This window comes from Pelecanus crispus, chromosome 4 (genome assembly GCF_030463565.1).
Source record: "Pelecanus crispus isolate bPelCri1 chromosome 4, bPelCri1.pri, whole genome shotgun sequence".
NCBI lineage: Eukaryota > Metazoa > Chordata > Aves > Pelecaniformes > Pelecanidae > Pelecanus > Pelecanus crispus.
This window is the reverse complement of record NC_134646.1, coordinates 75615562-75627844: the sequence shown is the minus strand read 5'-3', so window position 1 is coordinate 75627844 and position 12283 is coordinate 75615562. Positions and strand designations below refer to the sequence as shown.

At 46.8% G+C, this 12283-nt stretch overlaps 1 protein-coding gene across 1 annotated transcript; it reads right to left on the bottom strand.

Moving 5' to 3' along the window:
* Positions 1-4452: 4452 nt before the first annotated feature.
* On the bottom strand, positions 4453-9975 carry GPR78 (G protein-coupled receptor 78). Its single transcript, XM_075709741.1, has 3 exons — positions 9308-9975; positions 8604-8717; positions 4453-4690 (listed from the first exon to the last, which is right to left on the bottom strand). The coding sequence occupies exons 1-3, from the start codon at positions 9973-9975 to the stop codon at positions 4453-4455; spliced, it is 1020 nt and encodes a 339-aa protein (XP_075565856.1).
* Positions 9976-12283: the final 2308 nt, after the last annotated feature.

The following is a 12283-nucleotide window of genomic DNA, read 5'->3' as shown; positions in this document are numbered from 1 at the left end:
AGACATACTCTGGAGGACATGTGTTAATAAAAAAAAAAAATAAAAAAAAAAAAAAAGAAGAAGTTGAATGTGTCCTTTGTTGCATGGACTTATTAAAGGTTTGTTGTGCTGCAGAGTTTATACTCGGACTGCCATTAGGATAAGTGTGTCACCCGGGGAAGGTGCAGTTCTCAACTCCAGTCTATGCAACCAAAATACAAGTTTGGAGAAGGGAAGAGGACTTTTTTTCTGATTCAGATTGCAACCAGGAGCTGAAAAATCACAGCCCAGGATCTTTTTGAGCCTTGCTGCTAGAAAATGATGCTTCTCTTGCACACCCTTTTAACAACTCACCATCGTTTTCCCTAAGCAGCCATAGGTGTGTGACAGTCATTCTGCGAGGGAAGTCATCATATCAGGCAGTTCCTGCTGACCCCCATAGCATTTCTAACTCCACAACACACCTGCCAGGTATTTGCCAGTCTCTTGTCTCCTAGCAAAAGCCACTGCAGGCCATTGGGCAGGAAATCCAGACAAAGTTTCCTGGAGCGCTACCTTTGAGTTGACAAGAGTGTGTCAATGGCAAGATGCCATTTTGGATGTCACACTTCAGCTTTGTTGGAAATCATCTGATCCAAACTAAACCCTACTGTCAGGACTGTGTATCCAATGTTTGTTTTATCTAAAATGTCAGTAAGAGGGAATCCACAACCTTGCCACCTCTGGTGAATGCGCCAATCATGTAAAATATATGTTCTCACCTCCAGTATAGCTCTAAATCCTTTGATATTTTTTGGAGCGTCCCAAAAAAACAGGGGCAAAGTGTGGTTTCCCCCTACTCCTATCCCCAAATAACCCAGAATGAATAACCCAGTTGAATGAAGCACCAAGCTAACAGGAGTTTTGCCTACATCAGGAAGATGAGAGAATGAAACTGAGACCTCTTACTAAACACTTCCTACTTGGTTAAAGAAGTAGAGCAAGCCCTTCTCTGGTGGGGAGTGGGTGGAGAGAAGAAGGGAGAAAGAAAAATTTACGTGCAGAACTGGCTGTGCATACTGAGCAGAGGAAGATGTCTTCTGGTAATGCTGAACAAGGTACTTCATTGCAAATGGGGCAACCCCCGATATCAATACAGGCTGGGGGATGAAGGGATTGAGAGCAGCCCTGCGGAGAAGGACTTGGGGGTACTGGTAGATGAAAAGCTGGACATGAGCCGGCAATGTGCGCCTGCAGCCCAGAAAGCCAACCGTATCCTGGGCTGCATCAAGAGAAGCATGGCCAGCAGGTCGAGGGAGGTGATTCTGCCCCTCTGCTCTGCTCTGGTGAGACCCCACCTGCAGTGCTGCGTCCAGCTCTGGGGCCCTCAGCACAAGAAGGACAGGGACCTGTTGGAGCGGGTCCAGAGGAGGGCCACAAAAATGATCTGAGGGCTGGAGCACCTCTCCTATGAGGCCAGGCCGAGAGAGTTGGGGTTGTTCAGCCTGGAGAAGAGAAGGCTGTGAGGAGACCTTATTGTGGCCTTTCAATACCTAAAGGGGGCCTAACAGGAAGGATGGGGGCAATCTTTTTAGCAAGGCCTGTTGTGACAGGACAACGAGTAATGGTTTTAAACTAAAGAAGAATAGATTTAGACTGGCTATAAGGAAGAAATTTTTTACATTGAGGGTGGTGAAGCACTGGCACAGGTTTCCCAGAGAGGTAGTGGAGGCCCCATCCCTGGAAACATTCCAGGCCAGGTTGGACGGGGCTCTGAGCACCCTGATCTGGTTAAAGCTGTCCCTGCTCGTTGCAGGGGGTTGGGCTGGATGACCTCTAAAGGTCCCTTCCAACCCAAAGTATTCTATGGTTCTATGATTCTATGATAAAGATTGAGAGGACTACAACTCTCCTGACCCTTCCTTAGTTTCTGGTATCTTTACATCTGGAGCATACTGTAGACTTAGCTTCCTAATTCTCTGTGGAAATTAAATCTAAAAGATTTTCTGGAATACCCAGTACAGGCTCAAAGTTTTTTTTTGTTGTTTGTTTGTTTGTTTTGGGTTTTTTCCCCCATCTAGAGGTAAGCACCTCGGGAACTGTTCAATGCTTTGTGAGGTTGAGTGGTATAGTAAAGTGTGTGCATGACTACACCCTCAACTGGCATGAATAAGCTTCATTAATTAACTTAATAGCAGATGTAGCAGTTTAACTATGTCCTGTTTTACACCTTTAAAATGTGGCTTATATTTTAATAGCTTTAGAATTTTATTACTCTAAGAGCTTTAAAGTTTTTTTTTTCTCCTCTACTATTTTCTTGATACTAACATAGAAAAATCAAAGTAAAGACTTACTTCATTTGTATGTCTTGGAGGTGACAATTTAATACACTTAACTCTATGTAACGTATTCATTTCTTAAAGTAAGCACCATTTTTTTTAGGAAACCAAAGGTAAGCTAACAACTGTAGGTATCATTAAACTCATGTTTATTCACAAATAAACCCTGTAGTCTATCAAAACTTATTGGCACAAAACCGACTGAAAAATAACTGAAAATTTAGCATCCCTCCCACCCCCCACAGAGATATCTGGTCCTTGTGTTTCCGCTGAAATGAAAGACTGAAGCATCAGGTGGCAGAGTGGGGAGGTGTGTGGAGGCAGAAAGGAAGATAGTAAAACTGGAAAGATTCCATAGACAACATTTTTTTTTTCTGAAATACTGTATTTACACAAAATTGGAGAGAGTACAAATACTTTACTAAGAAGACAAAACCATTATAGTACATTCAGTTTAAACACAGGCAGAACCATAGATGCAAAACACAGAGGCCTAAGGTACTTGCATGGCAAAAAAATAAGCATCAGAATGGCCTCAGAGATTAAAAGCAGGAGATAAGAGAACATAGTATTTGTTACGCAGCATCACCTTTCCTTGACTTCAATGGGATTGCAATAAGACGCTCTCCTTCATCATGGTGGATGGTAGGAAAAACCCTCTAGATGTGCTGACTGCTCAACACTGATTTTACAAAACAGCTAAGCATGTACTTAATTTTCAGCATGGGAACAGAGCCATTAACTTCAAAGGAAATTATATTTGTGCCTAATCACATGCTTATATGCTTAATTTGACCAGGAATAGTCTTCTCAATGTTTAATAGGGTCAAGTCCATTGTTACATAAAAAATAAGTGTTCTTTACTGTCTTCTTCCTTTTTTTTCTTAAAATATATTTTAGAATTGCTTTAATTTTCCCCTTATGTACTCAATTAGAAAATAGGAGCTTATTGAATGCCATAGAATATTTTGATTCATATCCTATATAACCAAAGGAATATTGTTCAAAAATAATTCCCACATTTTCCCAAAGCCTGTTTAGATTTAAAAATAAATAAAAGAGAAAAATACATATAATAATAAAGCAGCTTTGTGTTTCTGGGCATTTGGCAGCAGGTCTGTTATAATATCTCTCAGACATCTCTTGGTATCAGTTAAAATCACCAGATTAACTGATCATTATAAAAGAAAAGATTGTACAATATTATTACAACCTACCAAATATAGCCAATGCATGAAATATTTTACACTTTATGTATCTCTTAAAAAGAATTAACATATTTTAACCTGTTCTTTGAAAACAGATAGCTTCTGAAGTAATATATCTTAAACACAGTGGTATCTGTCACTTCTACTGTCTAGCTGATTTTTTTTCTGAATAAAAGCTTGTTTGAATAGGACTACTAGCTCAGTGATGGAACTACAGTGCTATTTAACTAAATTCCATATATGTCTTTGTTACTGTTGCTGCAATTATTGTAATCACATACCACTGAAGTGCTAAATATTAGTAACTCAGATATGTGGACTTTGGTTATGCTTGATAGAATACTGGCATATCAAATATATGTGCCACTTCCTAAAGGCTATGTTACAATCATGATGCCTAGTAATAAATAATAATAATAACAATCTCAGATTCAAAGTGCTGACCCATATGACTCACTTGAGGCACCAATACAATAGATCAATCAATTGAAAGACTTGTTTGTAATGTTAGAAACTAACAGAGCAGATCCAGGACTGCCAAGTTACATGCGCAGCACGGCGGACTCTGAACCTCTCCTTCCAACCTGGGGATTTCTGTGGTCCCAGAAGACGCTGGAATATCATGTCGGATGTGGGATGCTCCAAAACATACCAGGTCTTCAGAAATGCAACATTAAAAGCTCTCTAAGCTTCTCTAAAGCCTCCAAAGGCTGTCTTGAGCTCCTCAAGCCTGCTCCGTTCACTCAGGGACAAGGCTTTGCCATATATTGTACTTGGCTGAAGACCAGGGAAGAGCCTTTCATGAAAGTCCACAATGAAATGCATCGCATTAATGCAGCTTTCACACTCTGGAGACACTGTCACCACTGTCAGCATGAGAGGGAAAAGGCAGCTTTCCAGCAGCAGCAAACACCTGTCTCACTCAAAGGGGAATGTTTTTCATGTTGTTAGTTTGTTCTGTGCAAGCAGTAATCATTTTCAGTGTCGAGAGAGCTGTTGTACCCTGATGATGGATACAGGTCCCTCTTAAGTATTCTATTGACGATGTTGATCAGAACTTTTTTGTACTGTTGACGTAAAAGTGAGTAAACAAATGGATCTGATGCAGCCTTACTGTAGGTGAGGCACTTGCTTATAATTCCCCAGTAGTAATTTATGGTAACAAAAGGGAGAAGCTCTATCAACCTGTTAAACATTAAAGAGAAATGGAAACACTTGAGTGTTATATTCACACTGAGCCCAGTGCTGAACTCATGCTTCATGAAACATTAAAGTAACACTTATTTTCTTACAGTACACGGTCCCTGCAGGAGAAGGGCCCTGTAAGTACTTACTCCTTGGATTCAATAAAGGCAAAGGGAACTTTCCTAGCAAGGCCACTGGGAGACAACAATCATTCCCTCTATGGAAAGAGAGAGAAAGTGTGTTTTCAATGTTAATGCTCCCATACATCAGAGATAAGAAAGTGCTGCAGTTTGTTGCTCACTTTCTGAATTTAGAGAGTTGTGCTGGTAAGTGGTCAAAATCTCAGTGACTACCCCTCTCCCATGGCAAGCTTGAGACAGATATGTGACTTGGGGCATCCAGGCTCACTCAACTCAGGTGCCTAAGTACAGCTGTCCAGTGACACTTGAGACATTTGGGCATAACCCCCTTGGCATCAGGCTGCTGCTCCTGGAAGTCGTGGGTCTCCTCTAGATCCTGTGTCATATCTGCCAACCTATGTAAAGGTTTTGGATACTATGCAGCATCTCAGATGACACCAGAAACCTGGTCTAGAACTGAGTCCACCCCCTCAGAAACAGAACAGTGAACCTGCATTACACCACTGCTGTGAACTACCACATAAGCAAAGAGGATTCATGTTTGACCATTGTAATATGAAGAACAACACTGCAATATCTTGGAGAGATTTGGTGACACCTGCAATCCCATAGTATGCTAAAGAACAGAACTGCATCTACTTACCTGTGAAAGTTTCTGTGTGCACTTGGCTGACTACTAGTTTGGCCAAAGAAAACAAGGAGACAACACTTTTATCATCATTATAAATGACCAGCCAGCTGTCTCCAGACCTGTGTCTCCTGGTCTGTGCTTCACGGATGATTAGTGTCCTCGGCACCTCAGTTGAGGTGGGTGTATTAATCACAGGTGCAGAAATTGCAACTAAATTAAACAACTTTTCCACAGAAGTGAGAGCAAACCTTTAGACTATTCCAGCAAGTGTCTGGCATACAGCTCATCTGCAGTGGGCAAACTCTCCAGGAGGGTGCAAAGAACAGGGTGAGAAGTTTTTATTATGCGTACATCTTTTGTGAAACCTTTTGCAGGAGCAAGAATATACTATTTTGCTATATTCATTCCAGAAGAAAAGTACCATGAGGTGAAATAGCCCTTTTCTGTACCCTCAAACATCACTGTTTGAAGATGTAAGATCAGAAGCTTTCTCAAGGCTTGAAGAACCTTTTGGCCTCTTTCCAAAGTGCAGAGCTCTCAACTTGCAGGGTGTTGACTTTTGAAGCTGTTCCAATCCCTCCGTATAGAAAAGCTGACTTACCACCACTAGGACTGAACATTGCAACAAGTGGTTGAACTCTGACAGGAAAATTTCTCATTTGTATGCGTAAAAGTGAAATCATTCCTATGGAAAGTGCATTTAAAAACCAGATGACTTCTGTCTGAAGCTGCTTGGAAAAAATTCCAGTGAATTCAAAACAGAGAGAATAGGAAGACACAAAATGTGAGGAATATATAAATGTACCAGACACAAAATATGAGAAATAAATAAATGTACAATAAATGACACTTGCTGCATGGTTGCTTAGGTTTATCCCATCCTAATCATTATATCATCCTAATGCAAGAAATATACATTTAATATTTACACTATTGATGTTTTTATAAAGACACTAAATAAGAAGAGGAAGGTATCTTTCAGTCATGAAATAGATGTATTACTGTGCATTCCCTTTAATGTATTATGAGCCCAAACATAATTGCACTGAAGCCAACAGAAGAAAAATTACACAGATTTTAATAAGATAAAGGGCCTGGCCAAATCAAGTCAGCCTTAGAAATATCCATCTGAATGCATTTTAGTATCATTTCCTTGTTTTCAGTGCTGTTACAAAAAAGATTGTGATTGTCAGCTCTTAGTGAACAGACGAATATATTGCTAATGATGATAATCTCATTCACATTTCTGAAATAAGGAGCAAAAACTAAGCTCACAATGCAACCAGAGTCACCAGGCCGAAGAGCAAGAAAACAGGGGAGGAGATCTCTCATATTGCCTCTATAGAGACTGCTCCAGTGCCACCCCCCTAAAAACCAGAATGAGGGAAGAATGAAGAAATGGGCATGGCAGCAAGTCCACCACCACCGCCATTCATCTAGTGCTGCCTGGACACAGTCTTGCCTTTGAGGCAAAGAGCCTTCAAGGACATCCTCCCCAAATACTTCCCATTTTGCTGTCACTGAACCACCTCTGTCCTTGTGACTGAGACAGAAGCTGTACCTTAACACACACATTGATATAAACCAACCCTCAGTATTGTCTCTAGTGACACGAGATACCAGTTTGCCACACAGAAAATTCACCAGCTCACATTAGCCAAATGCAAGGTCTGAAGATGGAAGTCACTTTTATTCTAGAAGTTTATGAGAAATATCTCCACTCTGAAAAATGTGGCAATGCTGGAATTTGCTGAGCTTGGTAATGTTCAGATGGAAAGAAGATGGCAAAATCCACTTTGCTCAATATAATTATATCCTGATTATGGCAAAAGTGACTCACAATGTACTGAACAGTGATCAACTAACCTTTTAACTCTGTGATGTAATGTTAATATTTGTAATAATCCTTTCAACTGCAGAAAAAAAAATGCAGGTATCCAAGCAATCAGTCAGGAATCCCTTTCAACTTATAAATGGGAACTGAAAGAAATGTCATCCTAAAGATTAAAAACATTGTCAGGTTTATGCACTGGCCTCAATCTGTCTCCCTACCCATGTAAAAAAAGGGCAATGATAGTGATCATAAGTAGCAGATGTATATGTGACTGTGTAATACCAGTGCACCAATTTCTGTAAGCTGATGTGGCTGCAGACCCTGGCAGCTTGGCAGCAGCCTTGAGGAAGCCCTCACCAGGGTGGTTTTGCGGACTAGTGCACCTTCCTTGGCAAAAGTCAGTTCTCTTCAAGTCTTGAACATAGTGTGAAGTGGGAAATATTTTAAAAAATCACTAGTGAAAGATGTAGCCCATGTCAGTTCAGAGATGAAAAGCTAAACCCTGAGGTGTTGCAATTCAGTAGTTACATTGGCTTCCAGCTCATTGATTTATGCAAGATTTAAAAATAATAACCATATGTTGTATAAAGACTATTCAAGTACGGAATGAGAATGATCCATGACTACTTAAAAAGGTGCAAACCACCGGGGTGGATGCCAATGATTCTGACCAGTTGAGGAGCATGGTGTTTCCTATACATTTTAAAAGTCTAATTATTGGTTTTCCTGGGGATAACTCTCACGCCTCATCACAAGTCCATGCTGCACCATTAGCACTATATTTACTGGCATTAATGTTTCCAGACACAAAGCTTATCTGACAAATTATCAGCCTGAAAAAATTTAAATTATGTCACCTCAGCTTCCAGTAGCAACAAGTTTGGCCTTATGCCTTTAAAAAACCCAAAAGACCTGAGCTAATCAGGAAAAACTGTCTGCATTCCTCTCTATTACTCGGGTTGTGCTAATAAAGAGGGGTGATGAGGCTTTTAAACTGCTTTCATCTCCCACTGGCATGTAATTAATTCCTGGTACTTGTCCTAAAAGCCTCTTGCTCTTGGCAGAGGCGCCCAGACCTGGCTGGAATGAGGAAAGGAGAGCCAGAGGGTGCCGAGGCTTCACCCAGCAGCAGGGCGTGCGGGCAGGGTCGGCGTGTGTGAGTGTGAGTGTGTGTGTGCTCTGTCCCTCAGGTCTCTGTCAGGCTCTGGCATCCCAAAATTAACTGTGGCCCCCTCCCGTCCCGGGCACCTGCGCATCAGAGGGCATAGGGATCCCGGAAAGTCCCCCACCCCAACAGGCGATACCAACCTGGTGATAATGTAAGGACCAAAGCAGATCACGAACGACCCTATAAAAATACTGATTTTCTTGGTAGCCCGCTGCCTCCTCCGTTTCTGCTCGTTAAGACAGCGCTGCTTCACACTGCAAAGGGAAAAGAGCAGTCGGTGGGTTAAGGCAAGAAGCGAGGAGGCGAGGTACGAGCCCAGGGGAGAGGGGAAGGACTGGCTCCGGGCCCGAGAGCCCCTGCCCCGGGGAGGGCAGGGCAGCCCCCCGGGGGAGGGCAGGGCAGCCCCGGCCCTGGAAGGGGGGCAGCCCCCGGGGAGCGGAGGGCAGCCCCGGCCCCGGGAGGGGGGCAGCTCCCGGGGGAGGGGAGCGCAGCCCCGGCCCCAGAAGGGGGGCAGCCCCCGGGGGAGGGGAGCGCAGCCCCGGCCCCGCCGAGCCTGGGGACGATGGTACTCACCAAAGCAGCGGCTCCCTGTTAAAGGGAGCTCAGGCAAGTGGGAGCACCCGGCGAGCGCGACTAGCATTTAAACAAAGCAGGCTACAAACGCACAAGCCATCGTCTTCTGGCACTATAAGCAGCGTCTGAAACTAGAGGCAGAAGCGTTCGCCATGTGGCCGGGGCAGGCAGGAGCTGAGGAAAAGGGTGCTGGGGGGGCAGGACGTCCTCTCCGCCCGGGTTACCTACCGCAAGTGCCCCGGGGCTGGGGATACGAACGCGCACGCATTACCTGGGGTGGATATCCACCAGCAAAACCAGAGTCTGCATGGTAATAATGTCTATCCGCTTGCAGTGGAACCGGGCAACTTTCAACACCTTTAAATAGGTGAAACACAAGATCACCAGGGACAACATGAAACTGGTGGAGTGAAAGACAATGGTGAACACTGTAAACCTCCTCCGCTCCGTCTCTTCCTTCAGGTGCAGGGTGCAAGAGGCATAAACGCTGCTGTAATCTACCCACGAGTAAAACAAGGATACCAAGGGGAACGTGAGGGAGTGGAGCCACGAGTAGCCCATCAGTATCACAGCGTCCTTATACCGCATCTTGCTGGTGTAGCTTAAGGGGAACACCACAGCAATCCATTTGTCGATGCTGAGCGCTGCCATGCTCAGCATCGTGTTGGAAGTCAGGAAAGTTTCCAGGAAACCCACCGCTTGGCAGACGCAGTCCCCGAGGGGTTGCTGGTTCCTCAGGATCCCCAGCAGGGTAAAAGGCATGTTCAGGACGGTGAGGAGCAGGTTGCAAAAGGATAAGTTCGCCAGGAAAACCCCGGCGACCTGCTTGCGGATCTCCGTACTGTAGACGAAGCATAGCAGCACCAGGAGGTTGGAGAGCAGCGAGACAACCAGCACCAGCGCGAGGAGCAACGCCAGCAGCGCGCCTGCCAAGTCCATCTCTCAGCGGGTCGCCTGGAGCGGGCGAGGGCAGGAGGAAGGGGGCATCCGAGCCGGCACCGCAGCCTCGCCTGCCGCCGCCCGCGGCCGCCCGCGCATGTTGCCGGCGGCAGGGGCCGGGGGAGCGGGGAGCAGAGCCGGGGGCAGCGGGGTGTAGGGAGAGGAGCAGGGGGCGGGGAGCAGGGCCGAAGGTGCCGGCAGAGGGGCGAGGGGAGCGGGGCCGGGCGGCCGGCCGGGGCAGAGGGGAGAGACCCCGCGGGGGGCGGGGAGCGGGGCCGGGGTTCCCCGATAGCCGTGCCAGGCAGCGGGGGAGCGGGGGCCGGGAGGAGCGGGGCCGGAGCCGAGGGTAGGGGCGCCGGGGCACCCGGCGACCGGAGCCGGAGCTAGAGGGTGCGGGGCGGCCGGGGACCGGAGCCGGGGCTAGTGGGGCCGGGGGTAGCGGGGCCCGGAGCCCGGGGAGCCGGGCCGGGGGTAGCGGGGAGCAGGGCGGGAGCAGCGGGGAGCCGGGGCAGCGGGGCCGGGGGTAGCGGGGGGGCGGAGGCAGCGGGGGGCCGGGGGTAGCGGGGAGCAGGGGCAGCGGGGAGCCGGGGGCAGCGGGGGGCCGGGGGCAGCGGGGGGCCCGGGTAACGGGGAGCCGGGGGTAGCGGGGAGCCGGGGGTAGCGGGGTAGCGGGGGGCCCGGGGTAGCGGGGAGCCGGAGGCGGGGGCGCGGTGCTCGCTGCGCGCTGTCCGCGGTGCTGAAGCGGGCGCTGCCCCGACGGCCGCGCCGCCCCCGCTTCAGGCCGCGGGCCGCGGTGCCCCCCGCGCCGGCGCCCTCGCCGCGGCTCCCCGCTCCGCCGGGCGCACGGCCTCCTTCAGGCACTGAGCATCTTCCCCCGGTGCCCAGCCCCTGAAATACTCCAGCCGCGGAGCCTCCCGCGGCGACTCATGCGCAGACGAGCGGCTGGGAGGCAGAGGCTCAGCCGGGGATCGCGGAGTCGGTCTGATCCGCTCCCGGGCCGCAGGCGGGAGCAACGGGAAGCCCAACTTTCCGCTAATGCGCAGCTCGGGAAGGATCAGACCTGGCGACGAGTTGCTAGTGGCTTAAACCCTGCGCTGTGGTCAGGCGCATCCTGAGCGCACCGGTTGCATCCAGCATTCCTGGAAGCTGTCGAAAAGCTAGCGTCTGCCCCCTTGGAAGGTTTCCCCCTCTCCGTCTGAGGGATTACTTGCCCTTTCCCCCCCCCCCCCCCTTTTATTTCATAGCACCTAGAGGAGCTATGCTTGCCCTCTGGGAATTCACGCTGTCCCCATCGGCCAGCAATGAGGCATGGTTAGAGGCTTCACTTTGGCCACTTGGACTGACATTTTTAAAGCCCCAGCTGGCTGAACAAGTGCCCACATTAGAGTGGTGCTGGCACACTCTGTGGAAAACTAAAGTCTCTCTCTTACCAGTTTCCATTTACACTGTTAACACAACAGTGCGACAGTAGGAACGGTTCTTTCAGTTATCACATTGTGGCAAAAGCTGAAAAGACAGACATGAAAGAGGCCAGAAATTCTCCCTCTGCACCTGTCAGGAAAGTGGATCACACACGTGGCTAATTCTCAAAGATGCCATAAATCTTTGTCTTAGATTAAAAAAAAAAAAAAAAAGAAGAAATATAAAAGAAAAAAAGACAGACTAAGTTCTGGTGCATCAAAACACTGGTACAGAAAAAAGCTGCCATGTCTAATCACTGTCACATTTTACAGTTGATCGCCAGAACTGACATGAAGAAAAAGGAGAAGAAAAGGTAGCTTTCCTACTATCCAAAATGACTACTAATATCCTAAGGAAATGCTGTATTGTATATATTGTCCCTACAATGTAGCCTTGTCACGCAAGTGTCATGACTGTGTGAATAACTGCACATAAAACTGCTTGAAAGAGCCTGGAGGCAAAGGTTTTTTGGGTTTTTGGGGGGTTTCTTTTTCCAACAGCAGTTATAAGTTTTGGATCAGGCCCTAATTGAAAAGCTTGCTATAGTAAGTTGTATGTCTTAAGGAAAGAGCAAAGCAACAAGACATGAGATGTGTTATTTGGAAGAGAACCAGTACTGTATAATTCCTCAGGATGGAAAGAAAATGAATGTTTTCTTTGACCAGAAAGCTGTCATTTCCAAACTTAAAAAAGAGCAGATACATATGACAGTGCTTATGCTTGACAAATAAAACCCCAGTATGTATCTGTGTGAGCATTTGAGAAAAAAAAAAAATCTGTGAAAACGTGACAATACGAGTTCTGTCAGAGTTCAGTTGTTGCATTTCTATCATCAGGGAACCAACAT

Bases quoted from the DNA above. Each gene is read 5' to 3' on its own strand.
- GPR78 (XM_075709741.1), bottom strand. From the start codon at position 9,975: ATGGACTTGGCAGGCGCGCTGCTGGCGTTGCTCCTCGCGCTGGTGCTG. The intron at 8,718-9,307 runs GTAATGCGTGCG...TTCCCTTTGCAG, and splicing joins CTGGTGGATATCCACCCCAG to TGTGAAGCAGCGCTGTCTTA. The intron at 4,691-8,603 runs GTTGGTATCGCC...AATGTTTAACAG, and splicing joins GGTCCTTACATTATCACCAG to GTTGATAGAGCTTCTCCCTT.